At 52.1% G+C, this 19,960-nt stretch overlaps 1 protein-coding gene across 3 annotated transcripts in view; it reads right to left on the reverse strand.

Moving 5' to 3' along the window:
- traf3 (TNF receptor-associated factor 3) overlaps nt 1–19,960 on the reverse strand; it is a 44,528-nt gene that overhangs the window by 13,926 nt on the left and 10,642 nt on the right. The window contains exons 2-10 of one of the 3 annotated variants that reach the window (XM_061744425.1): nt 14,769–14,931; nt 14,352–14,517; nt 13,241–13,292; nt 13,047–13,151; nt 12,813–12,977; nt 3,755–3,835; nt 3,604–3,678; nt 3,429–3,521; nt 3,221–3,361 (exon numbers count right to left, since the gene is read on the reverse strand). In XM_061744425.1, the coding sequence (XP_061600409.1) occupies nt 3,221–3,361; nt 3,429–3,521; nt 3,604–3,678; nt 3,755–3,835; nt 12,813–12,977; nt 13,047–13,151; nt 13,241–13,292; nt 14,352–14,517; nt 14,769–14,928 (1,038 nt within the window). In that variant the 5' untranslated portion in view covers nt 14,929–14,931. The remainder of the gene's footprint in view (nt 1–3,220; nt 3,362–3,428; nt 3,522–3,603; nt 3,679–3,754; nt 3,836–12,812; nt 12,978–13,046; nt 13,152–13,240; nt 13,293–14,351; nt 14,518–14,768; nt 14,932–19,960) is intronic. The other 2 variants (XM_061744426.1, XM_061744427.1) reach the window with 2 other exon arrangements.

Here is a 19,960-nt window from a genome sequence, read left to right on the forward strand (position 1 = left end):
TGGAGGTGGGCGTGTGGGGGGAGGAGGTGGGCGTGTGGGGGGTGGAGGTGGGCGTGTGGGGGGTGGAGGTGGGCGTGTGGGGGGTAGAGGTGAGCGTGTGGGGGGAGGAGGTGGGGGGTGGAGGTGGGCGTGTGGGGGGAGGAGGTGGGCGTGTGGGGGGTAGAGGTGGGGGGTGGAGGTGAGCGTGTGGGGGGTGGAGGTGGGCGTGTGGGAGGTGGAGGTGGGCGTGTGGGGGGTGGAGGTGAGCGTGTGGGAGGTGGAGGTGGGCGTGTGGGGGGTGGAGGTGGGCGTGTGGGGGGTAGAGGTGAGCGTGTGGGAGGTAGAGGTGGGCGTGTGGGAGGTGGAGGTGGGCGTGTGGGGGGTGGAGGTGGGCGTGTGGGGGGTAGAGGTGAGCGTGTGGGAGGTGGAGGTGGGCGTGTGGGGGGTGGAGGTGGGCGTGTGGGGGGTAGAGGTGAGCGTGTGGGAGGTAGAGGTGGGCGTGTGGGGGGTGGAGGTGGGCGTGTGGGGGGTAGAGGTGAGCGTGTGGGAGGTAGAGGTGGGCGTGTGGGAGGTGGAGGTGGGCGTGTGGGGGGTGGAGGTGGGCGTGTGGGGGGTAGAGGTGAGCGTGTGGGAGGTAGAGGTGGGCGTGTGGGGGGTGGAGGTGGGCGTGTGGGGGGTGGAGGTGGGCGTGTGGGGGGTGGAGGTGGGGGGTGGGGATGAGCGTGTGGGGGGTGGAGGTGGGCGTGTGGGAGGTGGAGGTGGGGGGTGGAGGTGGGCGTGTGGGGGGTGGAGGTGGGCGTGTGGGGGGTGGAGGTGGGCGTGTGGGGGGTGGAGGTGGGCGTGTGGGGGGTAGAGGTGGGCGTGTGGGGGGTGGAGGTGGGGGGTGGAGGTGAGCGTGTGGGGGGTGGAGGTGGGCGTGTGGGAGGTGGAGGTGGGGGGTGGAGGTGGAGGTGGGCGTGTGGGGGGTGGAGGTGAGCGTGTGGGGGGTGGAGGTGGGCGTGTGGGGGGTAGAGGTGAGCGTGTGGGGGGTGGAGGTGGTCATGAGGGGGTAGAGGTGAGCGTGTGGGAGATGGAGGTGGGGGGTGGAGGTGGGCATGGGGGGTGGAGGTGAGCGTGTGGGGGTAGAGGTGAGCGTGTGGGAGATGGAGGTGGGGGGTGGAGGTGGGCATGGGGGGTGGAGGTGAGCGTGTGGGGGTAGAGGTGGGCGTGTGGGGGGAGGAGGTGAGCGTGTGGGGGGTGGAGGTGAGCGTGTGGGGGGAGGAGGTGGGCGTGTGGGGGGTGGAGGTGAGCGTGTGGGGGGTAGAGGTGAGCGTGTGGGGGGTGGAGGTGAGCGTGTGGGGGGTGGAGGTGGGCGTGTGGGGGGTGGAGGTGGGCGTGTGGGGGGTGGAGGTGGGCGTGTGGGGGGAGGAGGTGGGCGTGTGGGGGGTGGAGGTGGGCGTGTGGGGGGTGGAGGTGGGCGTGTGGGGGGTAGAGGTGAGCGTGTGGGGGGAGGAGGTGGGGGGTGGAGGTGGGCGTGTGGGGGGAGGAGGTGGGCGTGTGGGGGGTAGAGGTGGGGGGTGGAGGTGAGCGTGTGGGGGGTGGAGGTGGGCGTGTGGGAGGTGGAGGTGGGCGTGTGGGGGGTGGAGGTGAGCGTGTGGGAGGTGGAGGTGGGCGTGTGGGGGGTGGAGGTGGGCGTGTGGGGGGTAGAGGTGAGCGTGTGGGAGGTAGAGGTGGGCGTGTGGGAGGTGGAGGTGGGCGTGTGGGGGGTGGAGGTGGGCGTGTGGGGGGTAGAGGTGAGCGTGTGGGAGGTGGAGGTGGGCGTGTGGGGGGTGGAGGTGGGCGTGTGGGGGGTGGAGGTGGGCGTGTGGGGGGTGGAGGTGGGGGGTGGGGATGAGCGTGTGGGGGGTGGAGGTGGGGGGTGGGGATGAGCGTGTGGGGGGTGGAGGTGGGCGTGTGGGAGGTGGAGGTGGGGGGTGGAGGTGGAGGTGGGCGTGTGGGGGGTGGAGGTGGGGGGTGGGGATGAGCGTGTGGGGGGTGGAGGTGGGCGTGTGGGAGGTGGAGGTGGGGGGTGGAGGTGGAGGTGGGCGTGTGGGGGGTGGAGGTGGGCGTGTGGGGGGTGGAGGTGGGCGTGTGGGGGGTGGAGGTGGGCGTGTGGGGGGTAGAGGTGGGCGTGTGGGGGGTGGAGGTGGGGGGTGGAGGTGAGCGTGTGGGGGGTGGAGGTGGGCGTGTGGGAGGTGGAGGTGGGGGGTGGAGGTGGAGGTGGGCGTGTGGGGGGTGGAGGTGAGCGTGTGGGGGGTGGAGGTGGGCGTGTGGGGGGTAGAGGTGAGCGTGTGGGGGGTGGAGGTGGTCATGAGGGGGTAGAGGTGGGCATGGGGGGTAGAGGTGAGCGTGTGGGAGATGGAGGTGGGGGGTGGAGGTGGGCATGGGGGGTGGAGGTGAGCGTGTGGGGGTAGAGGTGGGCGTGTGGGGGGTGGAGGTGGGCGTGTGGGGGGTGGAGGTGGGCGTGTGGGGGGTAGAGGTGAGCGTGTGGGGGGTGGAGGTGGGCGTGTGGGGGGTAGAGGTGGGCGTGTGGGGGGTGGAGGTGGTCATGGGGGGGAGGAGGTGAGCGTGTGGGGGGTAGAGGTGGGCGTGTGGGGGGTAGAGGTGGGCGTGTGGGGGGTAGAGGTGGGCGTGTGGGGGGTAGAGGTGAGCGTGTGGGGGGTAGAGGTGGGCGTGTGGGGGGTAGAGGTGGGCGTGTGGGGGGTAGAGGTGGGCGTGTGGGGGGTAGAGGTGGGCGTGTGGGGGGTAGAGGTGAGCGTGTGGGGGGTGGAGGTGAGCGTGTGGGGGGTGGAGGTGGTCATGGGGGGGAGGAGGTGAGCGTGAGGGGGGTGGAGGTGGGCGTGTGGGGCTGGAGGTGGGCGTGTGGGGGGTGGAGGTGGTCATGGGGGGGTGGAGGTGGTCATGGGGGGGTGGAGGTGGGCGTGTGGGGGGTGGAGGTGGGCATGGGGGGTAGAGGTGAGCGTGTGGGGGGAGGAGTTGGTCATGGGGGGGTGGAGGTGAGCGTGTGGGGGGTGGAGGTGGGTGGTGGTGGTGGGCATGGGGGGGTGGAGGTGGGCGTGTGGTGGGTAGAGGTGGGGGGTGGAGGTGGTCATGGGGGGGAGGAGGTGAGCGTGTGGGGGGTGGAGGTGGGCGTGTGGGGGTAGAGGCGGGGGTGGAGGTGGTTATGGGGGGGTGGGGGGTGGAGGTCGTTATGGGGGGGTGAAGGCGGGGGGTGTGGCTGTACCTGCATGGTGGCTAGTTTCTGCTCCATCTGCCGGTTCTTGTCCCGGAGCTCGTCGTTCTGGCTCTCCAGCTCTGACAGTCTGCTGCTGAGAGCAGGAAGGACCTTGTACCTCTCCATCAGTTCTCCCTTTACTTCCTCCACCTGCAGACACACACCCACTCAGGACACGCCTACACTGCTGGGTTCTGACTTCTGTTGCTATGGTTACCTTGTTCTCCAACAAGCAGTTCCTGGTGGCCATCATCCTCAGATGCTCGGCCACAAAGGTGGAGTCGTGCTGCCTCATGTCTTGGTTCAGACCCTGAAAGGCAGAAGGACAGTGAGACGTGAGCCGGCAGCCGTCCAAGTCCACCAGAACCTTTCCATGATGGGAGAGGAGGAACCTTGACGGTGCAGCCGTAACGCTGGAACTGACAGCAGACCTGGGCTTTGGGACACTCCTGCTGGTGGCTGGACAGCTGAAATACAACACGAGTCAGTCAGTCTGCGGTCAGAGCCGCCGGGCAGAACATGAGAGCAGCGGTGGGTCAGTACCTCGCTCCGGGGCAGGGAGGAGAAGGAGCAGTGGTTGGGACACGACACCGGGAACGCTGGACACACCGTCTCCTTGTGTTTCTGAAAACACATTTATACGTTAAAGGGGCTTTCACATAGAACGCTGTTTGCGCGCACACCACCGGGTGGGCGCAGACTCGGCACAGAGTGGGCGCAAGGTTGTTGCAGAGCGCGCGCAGAGCAGAGCGCGCCTGCGTGCATCGCGTACATGTTTGTTGCAAGTTGCTTGCCGACCAAAAAAAAAAAGTTTTTCCGGTCTGGCGCCATTTTCCCACAGTAGCTACAGCTCGGTTTGCAAAATGTATCTTTCCCTGCTTCAAAGAAAAGCCCTGGCTTTAGTTCTTATTCTGAGGAGGACGAGGAGATGAGCAGCAGCAGCAAGGAGGGTATGGGTCTATGAAATCCTCATGAGAAGACAGGATTTGGGGGAATACAGGCTCGTTGGAGCTACAGCTCCATGATGACCAGGTCTACTTCAGGCTGAACAGGGAGCAGTTTGACAGCCTGATGGGGAGAGTTGGAGCCTCAGCAGGATCAACCAACTTCAGGCTTCATCACTGCAACTCCAAATGCTATATTTTATTTTAAACTAACATTTTATTGTCAAAAGAGCAAAAGGGGGCTTCCGGTTGGTGAGCAGATGGAGTAGACGCGTTTCGCGAGTGCTCCCGTGAGTGCCAAACTTTTGAAACCACCAAGCCCTCAAACTTTCAAACTTTTTCCTTTAAAAAGGATTCCCTGTTGTTTTTCTTTTTTTTTTGTCTCGAACGAGCCCACTTACCTCCGAGATGGCTTCGAAGAGCGGCAAGTCGGGCAAAAGGGACGATGCTGGCGCTGTCTTAACCCTGTCGGCCATTACCACGTTGCTGGAGGAACACCGAGCTGCCCTGGCCGCCGAGTTTAAAAATACTTTCAGTCACCTCGACTCCAAACTCGACCAAACGCGGCTCGCGGTCGAGGACCATGGCCAACGTGTTTCGTCCCTTGAACTCGCCACAGAAGACCTCAGCCAGCGAGTTACGGACCTTGAAGGCATCTGCTCGACTTTACGGGATGATAATGCTCGGCTAAAAGCTAAGGTCTTAGATTTGGAAAGCCGAAGCAGAAGGCAGAACATCCGTATCCTGGGTTTACCGGAGTCGACCGAGAGCGGGTCTCCTGCGGCTTTCTTCTCCAAGCTGCTGTGTGAGGTGTTCGGGAATGATACGCTGCCGTCACCGCCAGAGATAGACAGAGCGCAGCGTTCTCTCGCCGCCAAGCCAGCCCCGGGACAGAGACCGCGTCCGGTCATCATCCGCCTTCACCGGTACCAGACGAAGGATCTCCTCGTGAGGGAAGCTCGCCGGAGAGGGAGGCTGGAATATCACGGCCACCCGATCCGGGCCTTGGAGGATTACAGCCCCGAAGTTGCCAGCCAACAAGCGGAATACAGCGGAGTTATGTCGGAGCTTTATCACCTGGGTCTGAAGCCGGCTCTGCTCTTCCCCGCCCGGCTCCGGCTCACGCTGTCCGGGGGGGCCAGGAAGTGGATCGGCTCCGTGGATGAGGCGCGCAAATTCATCACGAGTCGCAGCAAATCCTCAAACCCGCCGTAACGGGACTGTCGGAGGCTTTCACGGCTCCGCCCTGCAGCCCGGTGTGGTTCACTGGCGCTCACTGACTGACTTTTTTTCTCTCTCTTTTTTTTTTACGTGAGTCATAATATTCCTGAGGGGAGGGTGAGTACCCCGCGACAAACATTTTTGTTTTTCAGTCTTTTTTTTTTTTGCCTGAAATCTTTTAGTTTTCATTTAAAACCTTATTTTACTCTGTTGTTAGTTTGACTGCCCCTTTGCAAATGTTATTAATTTGCAGTTCTTTTTGGCTATTTGAGGGAAGGGGGAAAAAGGGAAAAATAAGTGGTGAAGAGGGAGAGAAAAAAAAAAAAAATAAATAAATAAATAAATAAATAAAAGCTTTTCCGATTTACCTATAAGTTTTGTAATAATTGTAAGCTGTTAACCTTACTTTTACGCTGTTTAAGTCGGAAGTTTTATATTTTAAATTTTTGTACAGATATTTCTGGGCTCTTATCAGGACTTCCAAGTCAAGATTTGAGAGGGTATTTCTTTTTTTTTTATTTATATCTACACGTTTTGAGGTGCTAATTTCATATATTCATGATGCGGGAGCAAAAGCTATTAGTGTGTAGGACAGGAAGATGCGTTATTGCACTTTGTTTGTTTTGAAGAGCTTGCTGCTTTTTTTTTTCTTTTTCTATAGCAGCTGTCTTATTTGGGGTGGGTGGGTCGGGGGGATATGTCACTGCCAGAAACTTTGCATTAATTCTTTTCAACTCCTTACTTAATGTGGGTCACATTCAGCCTCCTTTCCGTTTTCTTTTTTTTTGGCTAGGTCATTGTGCTCACCTCCTAATTTTTCTTCTTAAATATTATGAATAGATTCTTGAAGCTGGTGAGCTGGAATGTTAAGGGTCTGAATCACCCTGTTAAAAGGAAAAGGGTCTTCTCACATCTAAAACATCTTAAAACAGAAATAGCCTTTCTACAAGAAACTCATATTCGCAGTTCTGATAATAGCCGCCTGTTCCCGAGGTGGTCAGGGCAGGGATTTCACTCCTCCTTTCAAGCTAAGGCCCGAGGAGTTTCAGTTCTGATCAGTCAGGATGTTTCATTTGAGCAGCACAACGTGATTTCTGACAAGTTTGGTCGCTACGTGATCGTTTCTGGGAAATTATTCAATACATTGGTCGTACTTGTGAACGTTTATGCCCCTAATTCAGATGATGCAGTCTTTTTTGAACGACTGTTTTCACTGCTCCCTGACCTTAATACATATTCTCTCATACTTGGTGGTGATTTTAATTGCTGGCTCGACCCAGTCCTAGACCGATCCTCTACCAACCCCGGCACAGCAAGTAAGTCAGCCCGTCTTATTCAGGCGTTCCTTTCTGACTACGGTGTTTGTGATGTGTGGCGTTCTTTACATCCATGTGACAGAGAATACTCCTTTTTCTCACAAGTGCACCACACATACTCGAGGATTGATTATTTTTTTATTGATAATCAACTGATTCCCCTGGTTCATTCCTGTGCTTATCAGAGCATTGTCATTTCCGACCACGCTCCTGTGGCCCTAACCATGTCCCTTCCTGACTTACCTCAAAGAGACAGACAGTGGCGATTCAATTCAACTTTGCTGTCAGACAGAAATTTTGTTAAATTAATGGAAACGGAAATAGCCTTTTTCCTATCCACGAATATGACTCCAGGAATGTCTAGTCTAACTGTCTGGGATTCCCTCAAGGCTTATCTCCGGGGACAGATTATATCCTACACTGCTAGGGTGAGGCAAAAATCTTATAGGGAGCGATCAGACCTTGCCCGCCAAATCAAAGAGGTCGGTGAAGAATATTCTCGGACTAAATCCCCAGATCTTTACAAAAAGCGTCTAGAACTTAAAACTAAATTTGACCTGCTCACCACTCACCCAATTGAACAGTCACTTCTGAAAAGTAAAACCAGGTTTTATGTTTATGGAGACAAATCTGACAAATTATTAGCCAACCAACTTAAAGGCTCTAAAGGCTGAATTATGCTTCTGCGTCAAAATGACGCCGTGCCTACGGCGTGTGGTTTGGATCGACGCAGAGGACACGCCGTCACCTGCGCCGTCACTGACGTGCACCTCCTGAAAATTGTAACTACGCGTCGAGGAGACGCCGTCCACACGCAGACCGAGAGGGCTGTGATTGGTTCGTTTGAAAGCGAAGCATTTCCAGTTTCCGGTTTGAATCAGTAGTGAACTTCCAGGGCTCTTTTCTTCGTTTATATGTGATTTTTTTTGTTTTTGTTTTTTGCACAATAGTTGTCCTTATCTCTTTGATTTACTGTGACCGGAAAAAGTCGGATAAACCATTCAGAAAAAGATCGCTAACTAGTGGCCGCGGGGGGTACTGCACCGCGACCAAATGAAGAGACGGAGAAGTCCGAAGGGTTCAGCACGGCGTCACGGCTGCGGCGTGTGCTCTGCGTTGGTGTGACGCAGAAGCATATTTCAGCCTTAAAGCGACACTGCGTAACTTTTCCACCTTAATATCATATTTCCAGAGTCATTGTGATGGTACATCAACTTCCAACAGGTTTAATGACACCTCTGTCATGGTCTGAGGGGGTCTGCATCACCTTCACTGGCACTATGTAACTTTGAGGAGCATGGTAGGAACCCTGCCACACTAAAAAACTACAAATCGTTACGACTTTGACTGCTTTACGGCATACGTCACTTCCCCCTCCTCCCCGATTCGCAGTCGAGACGAAAATGGGCGGGGCGTGGAGCTCAGAGCTCCTCAGAACCTGTTGCTGCGTTATGGCTGCAGCAGCTCCACACAACAGACGTGGGGAAAAGATCCTAATGGTTTAACTTTTCAACGGTTTCCTGCTCGGAGGCAGAACCACGCAGGCCAAGTATCTGATATAACAAAGTAAAAGAGTGAAAGAGCCGTCGGCTCGCTTTGGATCGCGGCTGTAACGACCAAACACACAGTAAAGCATGATTTATGGTCTGCGTTAAATCGACGCGCAACGTACGGTGTGTATCGCCGCGTACCCTACGCCGTATGCTCTGCGTCGATTTAACGCAGAACCATAAACAGCCTTAAACCACAAACACTCACACAGACGGGCGTCGGATCAAAACACGGGTTTTATTCCCCACTTCGCCAGCTAAACGCAGTTGCTGGCCAGCTCTCTGCGGAGCAATTAACCCCAATCTTCAGATAAAACTAGTTTGTTGAGGAAAAAATATTAACTCTATTTGTAGCTGCAGAGGAAAAAAATAATCTCACGAGGAAAACAAAAATATTGCTCACGCCTCTTCAACATAATATAGCAGTCAAAAAAAAAAGAAAAGAGAAGTAAGAGGCATACAAAACATGTACTGTATGTTGTACTACTTTACAAATTTATTGAAACACATGGCTCTTCGGGGATTCAGGGATCTCTTAGGGATTTCATATGGATCCAGACCGTTAATAATGATTATTTTCTCCATATACCGCTCCCTGGCTTCCTTGTTTAAGGTATCCCGGTAAATTCCAGTTCCTTTCCAGCAGTTTAACATCTTTTTTTTGCGTTCCTTCTGTTCACTTGGTGAAACAGAAAAGTTACCCGTCTCCTCTCATCAAAACAAATGCAGCGACGGGACAGGAGTTTTCCGGCAGTAAGTGCTGGTGCTCATGGGAAACGTAGTGTTCTTTCTGGTAAAACACTACCAATTTTGTCCACAAGATGCCGCCAAACTCAGAAAAGCTGAAAGTTACGTTGTGCTGCTTTAAGGCTAAACAAAATATTTCTAAGATTCGTTTACCAAATGGCCATGTAAATACAGATCACTTACTCATAAATGAAGCATTTAGGGACTTTTATACCCAGCTATACACCTCGGAATCTCAGACTGATCGAGATGAGATTGCGGACTTTTTAAATAGTCTTAGTATTCCCAGTCTTTCACCAGATCTAAGGAAGACATTAGAAGAACCGATATCCCTGATGGAGATAACTCGAGCCATTTCTTCACTGCAGTCGGGTAAATGTCCTGGCCCTGATGGCTTCCCGGCGGAATTTCTAAAGAAATTTTCTACTCTGCTTTCCCCACTGCTATCTACAGTTCTTTCAGAATCCTTCAGCCACGGTTCCCTCCCTCCTTCTTTTTCGGAGGCCTGCATCACCCTCATAGCTAAAAAAGGGAAGGATCCTACTGAATGCACCTCCTACAGGCCCATCTCCCTCTTAAACACAGATGCTAAAGTCCTAGCTAAAGTCCTAGCCCATAGGCTGGAGAATGCCCTCCCCACAATTATATCTGAAGACCAAACTGGCTTCATTAAAGGTAGGCAGTCTTACTTCAACACAAGGCGACTGTTCAATATTATCTACTCTGCCTCTGAGGCTATCCCTGAATGCGTTGTCTCTCTGGATGCGGAGAAAGCATTCGACCGCGTCGAATGGGATTATCTCTTTGCTGTGCTGGACAGGTTTGGTTTTGGTCCGAACTTTGCTCTGTGGATTAAACTTCTGTATTTGTACCCTCGGCCTCAATTCGTACTAACTCTCAACGGTCAAAACCATTTAATCTGCATCGTGGAACCCGTCAGGGGTGCCCCCTTAGTCCCATGCTTTTTGACATGGCTATCGAACCGCTTGCCACAGCGCTCCGATCTTGTGAGGATGTGTCCGGTATCTGGAGAGGTGGCAGGGAACATAAGGTCTCGCTTTATGCCGATGACCTCTTGCTTTTCATCTCTCACCCTCTGGCCTCATTACCCCCTGCGCTGTCACTTCTCAGTCAGTTTGGGAAACTCTCAGGCTATAAACTGAATCTCAGCAAAAGTGAGCTTTTCCCTACCAATCTCGAATCGCATGCTTTAGACCTTTCCAATTTTCCCTTTAAAATCGCAAATGACAAATTCTCCTATTTAGGCATATCTGTGACAAGGAAACACAAAGACCTGCTCCAAGAGAATCTTATCTCATTGTTAAATGAGACCAAACAAATCCTTACACAATGGTCACCCCTGTCAATGTCTCTTGTGGGTCGCATCAATTCAGTTAAAATGACCATCTTACCTAAATTTTTGTACCTTTTCCAGACCTTACCACTCTTTATTCCTGGCTCTTTTTTTCAGTCCCTTGACTCAGTTATATCTTCATACTTATGGCGGGGTAAACGGCCACGTTTGAACAAGACTCACCTTCAAAAAATAAAGTCTGCAGGTGGTCTGGCCCTCCCAAACTTTCGTTATTATTATTGGGCTGCTAACCTGCGCTGCCTTGCATTCTGGTCCTTCTACTGCGACGGCGCTGACCGCCCTGACTGGGTGGCGATGAAGTTACATCCAACTGATGACCTGTCAATTCCTGCCCTACTCGGCTCCTCACTTCCACTTCCTTCACTTAAATCAATCAAAAACCCAGTGGTTAAACATTCTCTTAGAATTTGGGCCCAATTTAGGAAGTTTTTTGGTTTTCAAAGCTTCTCTCTTCTTAGCCCCATTGCATCAAATCACTTTTTCAAACCATCCCTTGAGGACCCCACCTTCCAGGAATGGCACAGGAGGGGTATGATTCGTTTTAGAGATATGTTCATAGACGGCACCGTGGCATCTTTTGAGCAGTTAAGTAGTAAATTCAGCCTTCCAAAATCACATTTCTTTAGGTATCTTCAGGCTAGACATTTTGTTCTTTCCCAGACACCCAGCCCTGGTGCATCGATAGGCTTGACCACAGTTGACAAAGTTGTTGCCACAGACCCATTCAAAAAGGGGCTCATTTCGTCTTTCTATGGCATGTTGCTGGATCTTAGGAGTGCCCCTACAGATAAACTCAAAGCAGCATGGGAGCAGGACTTAGGGCTTCCCTTATCAGAGGATACCTGGGAGTCCATACTCAAACTGGTTAATACAACCTCCCTGTGCGCACGTCACTGCTTAATTCAGTTTAAAGTGGTACACAGGGCTCATATTTCCAAGGCAAAGTTATCCTCCATGTACCCAGATATTAGTCCATACTGTGTAAGATGTAAAGTAGCAGAAGCCTCTCTCATCCACATGTACTGGTCCTGCCCATGTCTAAACAAATACTGGATGGAAGTCTTTCATACTCTCTCTCTGGTGCTTAAAATCAGATTAGAACCAAACCCACTGACTGCCCTGTTTGGGGTCATGGAGGGAGGAAGGAAGTTAACCACTGCACAGGGGCACACTTTGTCTTTTGCCTCCCTTTTGGCTCGTCGGGCAAATCTGTTCAGGTGGAAGGATCCCTTCCCTCCTACTCGTGCACAATGGCTGGAAGACATCATGTCCTGCTTAAAACTGGAGAAAATTAGATACTCGCTTCAGCAATCAAATAAGTTCCAGAAAGTGTGGGGACCTTTTCTAGAAGCATTCCAGACCCTGTGAACTATACTTCATATTTCTTTTGTATTCCTAGTGCAGGCTTTTGATGTTAGAATGACCTCATATTGTGATTAGTAATCTGGCAGTGACATGGGAGGGATTAGTTTGGTCTGTAGTTTGTTTTTGTTACTATTTTATATTTTTTCATACTGTTTAATTGTTTTTTATATTTTGTACACTGGTGTATGCTATGATTAACATGCCCATGCCTACTCAAAATATTTGTAATTGACATTCAGCATTTCACCTTTTTTACTTTGTGAAAATTTTAATAAAAAGATCTTGAATTAAAAAGAGCAAAAGAATATCACATTTCTACCATTTTTAAACACAACTGGTATGTCCAAATGCTGGACATACCAGTTTCTCTGCACTTTTGTCCCTTTTTGTTGATGTCCCGATAGGCCTGCAGTCTCATCCCACAGCTCCTCACAGAGACTCACAGCCAAGATCATTCTTTCCTCCATGTTGATCGTCTCTGATCCACAACCTGCCAGTTTTTTTTCCACTCTCCAGCACCTTCTCTCCTATTGGAGGCGCCGAGATGTCGTCACAGGGCGCACGGTGAAATTAAAAAATGTTCAATTCGCCACGGCAGCCTGTGCCCTCTTGCGCCCTTGCCGCCGCACAAACCCGGCGGCATGCGCCCTCTTGCGCGGCGGCAGCACATACACAATGAATGGGAAAGCCGGCGGCGGCCGCCACTTTGCGCCCTCTACGTGAAAGCCCTTAAGACTTAAAAAAATCATAGCCCTCTGGGTCTGCGTTGGGTCTGCGTTGGGTCTGCGTCGCCTCGACGCGTAGCTACAATTTTTGGGAGATGCACGTCAGTGACGGCGTAGGCTACGGAGAGACTCCTGCGTAGCCGCGGCATAGGTTTAATGCAGAACCATAATTCAGCCTTAAATTAAGCCAACATGGACAAGCTTTAGCAATCTGAAGAGGCAAGGCTGAGGCTTGCCTGAGAAAGCACCAGTTAAACATTTGCCATGTACAAGTAAAGCAGAGACAAGCGCTGATGTTCTGACAGAAACAACATTTGGTCCTGCTCCCATCGTCCGGAGCCTTCCAGGAGGTTCTCACCTGCAGCTCTGTCAGAGGCATCTTGGTCATGCAGAAGTCGCAGGTGCTCTCTCTGTGTTTGCATTTCCAAGTAAGGTGGTCGGGAATCTCCTTCCTCATCATCCGCTCCTTACATTTACCCAGCGGACAGGGAACTTCGAAGAACGGACAGACGTTCAGGTGGTCCTGCACAGACAGGTGAGTCAGGTGTGTTCGGGGTGGTGGGAGTGTGTGTGGACGGGGGGGGGTTCTCACCGGGATCTGCTGCAGACTCATCTGCTCCTGACAGCCGGCAGCTTCGCTGCGACAGTAAACCTTCAGCGCCATGATCTCCCGATGGCAGCAAACGTCTCGAAAGATCTGAAACAGAAAGCACAGAGCTGAGTCCTCGGCCCTTCGGCAGCTGCCCACGTCATGGTATGCGCAATGCGGCGCCGCTCTGTGCCCACCTTATCTTTGAACAGAGGCTCCATGTCAGCTGGACACACCGGGCTCGGACGGCTGCAGGAGGAGAAAGGAAAAATTATGCATAATTAGAGGTTTGGCTTTATGAGTGACCGCTGCAGCAGTTCCCTGCAGCATCTTAGCATCTTGGCTTAACTTGACCTCTAAGCTGCCGCACCTGACGGAGCAGAATTGTTCCTATTGGATATGTTTGGTTGTGCTAGCTGCACTAGCAAACACCGCGACCGGTGGCTGGTCTGGAAGCTGCAGGTGAAGGTGTCGGGGCCGGAGCAGCTTGGGCTGAACGCCGTCAAGAGCGGCCGTCAGCCGACACCTGAGATACCGACCTCTGTCTGGCTCCCAAAGGACGCCCTCAGAAGCTCTGGCCAGGCCGGCCAGGGCGCAGGCGGCGTTTCAGGTGTGCTTCTGGTAGCGACACAAGAAACATAACGGCCACGCTGCTCGGCATCACAAGCTCATCTGGTTCACGAACTCGCTAGTTCACGGTAGCTGAGGGGAGTCAGGGCACCAGGGGTTAGGAGTCAGGGGTTTAGGAGTTAGGGGGTTTAGGAGTCAGGGGTTTAGAAGTCAAGGGTTAGGAGCCAGGGGTTTAGGAGTAAGGGGTTTAGGAGTCAAGGGTTAGGGGTCATGGGTTAGGAGTAAAAGGTTATGAGGCAGGGTTTAGTAGTAATGAGGCAGAGGTTAGGAGTTATGAGGCAGGAGTTAGGAGTTAGGAGTCAGGGGTTAGGGGTCAGGGGTTAGGAGTCAGGGGTTAGGAGTCAGGGGTCAGGGGTTAGGAGTTAGGAGTCAGGGGTTAGGAGTTATGAGGCAGAGGTTAGGGGTCAGGAGTTATGAGTCAGGGCTTATGAGGCAGGGATTAGGATGCAGGGGTTAGGAGGCAGGGGTTATGAGTTATGAGTCAGGGCTTATGAGGCAGGGGTTAGGGCAGACGTAGGTGAACTCCGGCCCCCGGCCCGTTAGGAGTGTGATCCGGGGGCAGTCCAGGGGTGTGTAGTGCCGTGTGCAGCTGTGCCTCTCACCTGAGGTGTGTAGTGCCGTGTGCAGCTGTGCCTCTTACCTGGGGTGTGTAGTGCCGTGTGCAGCTGTGCCTCTCACCTGAGGATGTCGCTGATGCAGCTCTGGCAGAAGCGGTGTCCACACTCGGTCTGGCGGGGCTGACACAGGACCAGCCTGCACGCCTCGCAGCAGTACTTGGCCTCTGGAATCTCTACGAAGTGGTCTCTGAAGCCTCCATGCAGGGGCAGGAACCCTGCTGGGGCACCTGCACCAGAGAGAGAGGTCACCTGCCAGTCGTCCTGAGCCTCACCTGGGGGAGCCTCACTTGGGGGAGCCAGGTGTGTGTGTGTGTGTGTGTGTGTGTGTGTGTGTGTGTGTGTGTGTGTGTGTGTGTGTGTGTGTGTGTGTGTACGTGCACGTGAGTGTACGTGTGTGTGCATCTGTGTGTCGGCATCAGTGTGTGTGTGTGTGTGTGTTTGTGTGTGTGCACCAGTGTGCAGATGTGTTGATCCTCACCTGGCTGAGTGAGGGGCTCGTTGGGGGGCCAGGGGTTGGGCTGGCGGTGGGGGGGTGCAGGGATGGGCGGGGCTGCAGAGAGAGGCTGGATGAGGGAGGGCGCCGCCTGCTGGAGGGGAACCTGCACCTCCCTCCCTTCAGCACTCCTCCCTGCTGACATGACCTGAGGAGGAACCGGAGGAGCAGACGTTACAGGCGCAGGTCCCAGCTAGGGCTGCAACCATTCGTCGACGTTGTCGACAAAAATCTATAATCAAAATTGTCAACAATGAATTCAATTGTCGACAATTGTCGCCAGACGTGATTTTCCAACGGAGTGAGGCGTCTCACTTCAAAACAGTCTCTGCCGAGCGGTAGCGGGTAAACAAAAATGACGGCGTCCTGTACGGCAGCTGCGCGTAATAAAACTTCAAAAGTTAGGGAGCCTTTTAGCCTGGATACGGCGAATAAAAAGATGACTTGCAAGGTTTGCAAAGCAGACCTTGCTTATTACGGGAGCACGTCGGTAATGCACGATGCATTTGAAGAGAAAGCACGTCCGACAGTTGAACGAAATGGACTCGCCTTGGTAAGACATTAAGCGTATTTTGGCTTTAAAAGAGAGCTTTGACGTTATGCCTGATTGTGCCTGACAAAAGTATTTTAAATTAAATGCATGCAGTCCAGAGAAGAGCCACCATGGACCCCTTCTGCAAAAGAAGCAGACGTGTTCCTGCAACAGGTGACTGCCCTCACTGAGTCAATACTGCAGCTGATCTGTGATATGAGCAGCTCTCCATGGTTGATGGTGACGGGTTTCAACAAATGATGCCAGTTCAACCCAGAGAACGTCCTGCCATCCAGAATCCATTTCACCCACTTGATGGACGTTTTATTTTATTTTATTATTCATTTTTTATATAACACAATTGCCTGTCCTTAAAAAATGAAAAATAATGGACAGAGGTTTATTCATTTGTGGATGTATGTCTATACTGACTGATCACTGTGCCTGTCCTTGGTTTTAGATAGGACATTTTATTTACTTTTTGTATGAACAGCACTAAAGTTGAATAAAAAAATTTTTTTTCGTTGAAGTACCTATATTTCTTGTGTTTATTATCATTTGCCACATAATTAAAGCAACTTCATACTAAATTTAAGAAAAAAATAATAATTATCCGATTAGTCGACTAATCGTTTCAATAGTCAGTAACTCGTTGACTATAAAAATAGTCGTTAATTCAATTCAATTCAATTCAATTTTATTTATATAGCGTCTAATACAACAGATATTGTCTCTAGACGCTTTCCAGAGATCCAGAACATGAACATAAACATAAACATAAACCCCCGAGCAATTATTATATAAACAATGGCAGGTAAAAACTCCCCTAGTGGGAGAAAAGCCTTAAGCCAAACTGTGGCAAGGAAAAACTCCCCTTTAGGAGGGAAGAAACCTTGAGCAGGACCAGGCTCATAAGGGGGGACCCTCCTGCCGAAGGCCAGACTGGGGGAGTCAGGGACGTCAGCAGCACACAGCAGGCAAGTGGAAGCAGCAGCGAGATGACCAGAGGTGGGGGGGGGGGGACACAGGCCAGAACTCAGCTCCCGAGGCTCTAGCCTGCAAACATGCACAAAAGAGAAAAAAGGGGGGCCGGCACAAGAAACTACAGGAACGATGGACAAAAATGATAGCTATGAGATATTTATAATAAATAAAAATGGTAATGGAGAAGAGAGGCAGGGAAAAGGAGAGAAGAAGGGTGAGAGGCACCGCCCAGCGGATCATGTCGGTGCCCCCCTGCAGCTTAAGTCTATGGCAGCATATCTACCGCGAAGCTATATTTGAAACTAACTATTATAGTTTTGTTCTATAGCTGCAACTATGACTACTGACTCTAACACACTAGAGTTTACACTACCTAGAGATTTACCAACACCAGCTAGAGGTTTACTAAACACTAACTATAGGCTTTACTAAACAGAAATGTTTTAAGTTTAGTTTTAAAGGTGGAGGTGGTGTCAGCCTCCTTAACCCAGATTGGAAGTTGGTTCCAAAGTAATGGTGCCTGAAAGCAGAACGCCCGCCCTGCAAATCTACATTTAGATACTCTAGGAACTACGAGTAAACCTGCACCCTGAGAGCGGAGAGCTCTGCCAGGAACATAAGGCACTATCAAATCTTGTAAATACTGCGGAGCTAAGCCGTTTTGGGCTTTATATGCAAGTAATACAATTTTTAATTGAATTCTGAATTTTACAGGTAGCCAATGGAGCGACGCTAACACTGGAGAGACGTGGTCTCTCCTGCTGATTCCTGTCAGCACTCGTGCTGCTGCATTCTGGATCAGCTGGAGCCTATTCAGCAAATTACTTGGACATCCTGCTAACAACACATTACAGTAATCCAGTCTAGAAGATACAAACGCATGAACTAGTTTTTCTGCATCACTCTGCGAGAGGATTTTCCTAATATTTGCAATATTACGGAGATAGAAAAACGCTATTTTACAAACCTGATTAACATATGGTTTAAACAACAAATCCTGATCGAAAACAACACCAAGGTTTCTCACACCAACACCATCCATTTCTCAACACCATCTAGTCCCTTCCTAAGATGCTCTGGACCAAGAATGATAACCTCTGTTTTATCTGAATTTAGAAGCAAGATATTTCTGGACATCCAGTCGTTGATGTCCCTAAGACATGCCTGAAGTTTAACCAACAGTTCTGTCTCATCCGGCTTCATAGACAAATAGAGCTGCGTATCATCAGCATAGCAATGAAAGTGTATGCCGTGATTCTGGATTATACTTCCCAACGGCTGCATGTATAAACTGAACAAGATTGGCCCTAGCACTGAACCCTGCAGAACACCATAACAGACCCTTGACTGTTCTGAAGAAACCTCATGTACATGAACAAACTGGAACCTGTCAGATAGATATGATTTAAACCAACGTAGAGCTGTCCCTTTAATCCCAACAACGTGCTCTAACCTGTGCAGTAAAATGCCATGATCAACAGTGTCAAAAGCAGCACTGAGGTCCAGTAGAACCAATATGGACACTAATCCCTTATCTGAGGCCATAAGAAGGTCATTCGTGACTCGAACCAGTGCTGTCTCTGTGCTATGATGCATTCTGAACCCTGACTGAAAGACTTCAAACAGATAATTTCTATACAAATAGTCACAAAACTGGCTTGAAACTGCCTTTTCCAGAATTTTAGATACAAATGGAAGGTTGGAAATTGGTCTATAATTAGCTAAGGTGTCTGGGTCAAGAGAAGGTTTTTTAAGTAAAGGTTTAATTACTGCCACTTTGAAAACCTGTGGTACATATCCTAAGCTTAGGGATAGGTTGATTTGGTCCAGTATTGTCGCACCAATAAGAGAAAAAGCATTTTTGAATAGTCGAGTCGGGATGGGGTCTAACATACATGTGGTAGACTTAGCTCTATTAAGAGTGAAGTCAGCTCAGGGAGGTCTATAGGATCAAAACAGTCTAGAGTCAAGTCAGAGCCTAGGGAAGTCGCTAAAGCTGAAGAAACGCCCACAACCGGATGGTTGATTTCTTCTCTAATTCTCGTGATTTTACTGTTAAAGAAGCTCATAAAGTCTTCACTACTGAGAGCTGCAGGAATGCACGGCTCCACAGAGTTGTGACTCTTTGTCACTCTTTGTCTGTCGTTAGTTGCTTCCCTAGTCCCAGTGGGGGGCTACAGGCCCACCTGGGACATCACAGGTTACAGTTTTGCAAGAAATGCTCCTGGTCCCTGAGACACTGTCTCAGAGGACCTCGGTGTTCAACATGTCTGGAGGCTTCATCTGCAGGAGCAGGATTCAGCTGAATACCAGCTGTGTTGGACACTCCTGACAGGAAACTCTTCCCGTCTCCTGTTGTGGCTGCTGAGGGCTGAAGGCCTGACACTTCGCCTCCACCGGGTCCTCCACACTTCAGGTGGAGCTTTGTTTGGTTTATCACACACACACACACACACACACACACACTCTACCGGGTCCTCCACCGGGTCCTCCACCGGGTCCTCCACCGGGTCCTCCACCGGGTCCTCCACCGGGTCCTCCACCGGGTCCTCCACCAACGGGGAGACCACCACCACCTTCATCTCAGTCCCAGTTTGCTGCAGCCCAGCCGACTGGTGGATTAAACTTTTACCATCGACTGACAGTAAAAAAGCAAATACATCCATCCCATAACGGGGACGAGAGGCGGCTTCTGGACATAGGAAACCCCCTTCAAGAGAGCGTTAACCTGCAGCATCTACACAGAGGTCAGATTACATCGCCGCTCTGCCGTCACCCTGTTCCAACCCACCGACTCTCTAAAAGGACAGACTGATTTGATTGGCTCTCCAAGATTTCTGAGCATAGCTAATGAACTCCAACGGCTGGCAGCCAGATGTGCAGAAGAGGCCTGGGATAGGTGGGTCGGGGTTCCCGGGCCTGGCGGGGCTCGTCGTGCAGCCTGGGGCGCCTTCTGGCGGTGCTGGACTCCTCCGGGGAGGGGGAAACGGTGCGTGATCGTGTGTCTGTGTCGGTGAGAATGCGGTATGGAAGGGTCCTGCCATGGAGGATTCGGGCCTCCATTGGCAGGACATCAAAACTTAATAATTTATCATTATTATATTATACAAAGATGGTTATTATTATTATTATTATTATTAGTAGTAGTATTATTATTATGTATAGTATATCATATTATTATTAGTATAGATATCGGATAGTTGAATGGATGAATGAATGGGATGCCTGGGTCTGGGGCCCTCCGTTGTCGGGCCTGCACGGGTGTCGCCTTGTTGGGGGGTTCCCTCTCTCCGGGCCCGTCTCCGGTCCCCCCCGCTGCCTCTGCGGCGGGGCGCCCCTCTGATCTTGGAGGGCCACTTTCGTGGGGGACGGGTGCGCCTGCCCGCGTCGGCGGCCGGGGCGGCTCTGTCTCTCCGGGCGGGCTGGCCCCCTGCCGGGTGGGGGTCGTTGGCCTGAGGGGTGGGGGCCTCCTGGCCGCGTGTCCGGCCCGGACCGGGTGGCCGGGGATTGCCTGGGTCGCGGTCCGCCGCCGCGGGGTCCCTGGCCGCTTCTTCCCGCGCCGTGGGGGCCCCCCCCGCGGGCCCCCTCGGCCGCCGCCGGGGGGGGGGGGGGGGCCTCGCAGGCGGTGGGTTGCCTCCCTCCTACTTCTCCCCTCTGTGGG

This window comes from Cololabis saira, chromosome 16 (genome assembly GCF_033807715.1).
Source record: "Cololabis saira isolate AMF1-May2022 chromosome 16, fColSai1.1, whole genome shotgun sequence".
Classification (NCBI taxonomy): domain Eukaryota; kingdom Metazoa; phylum Chordata; class Actinopteri; order Beloniformes; family Belonidae; genus Cololabis; species Cololabis saira.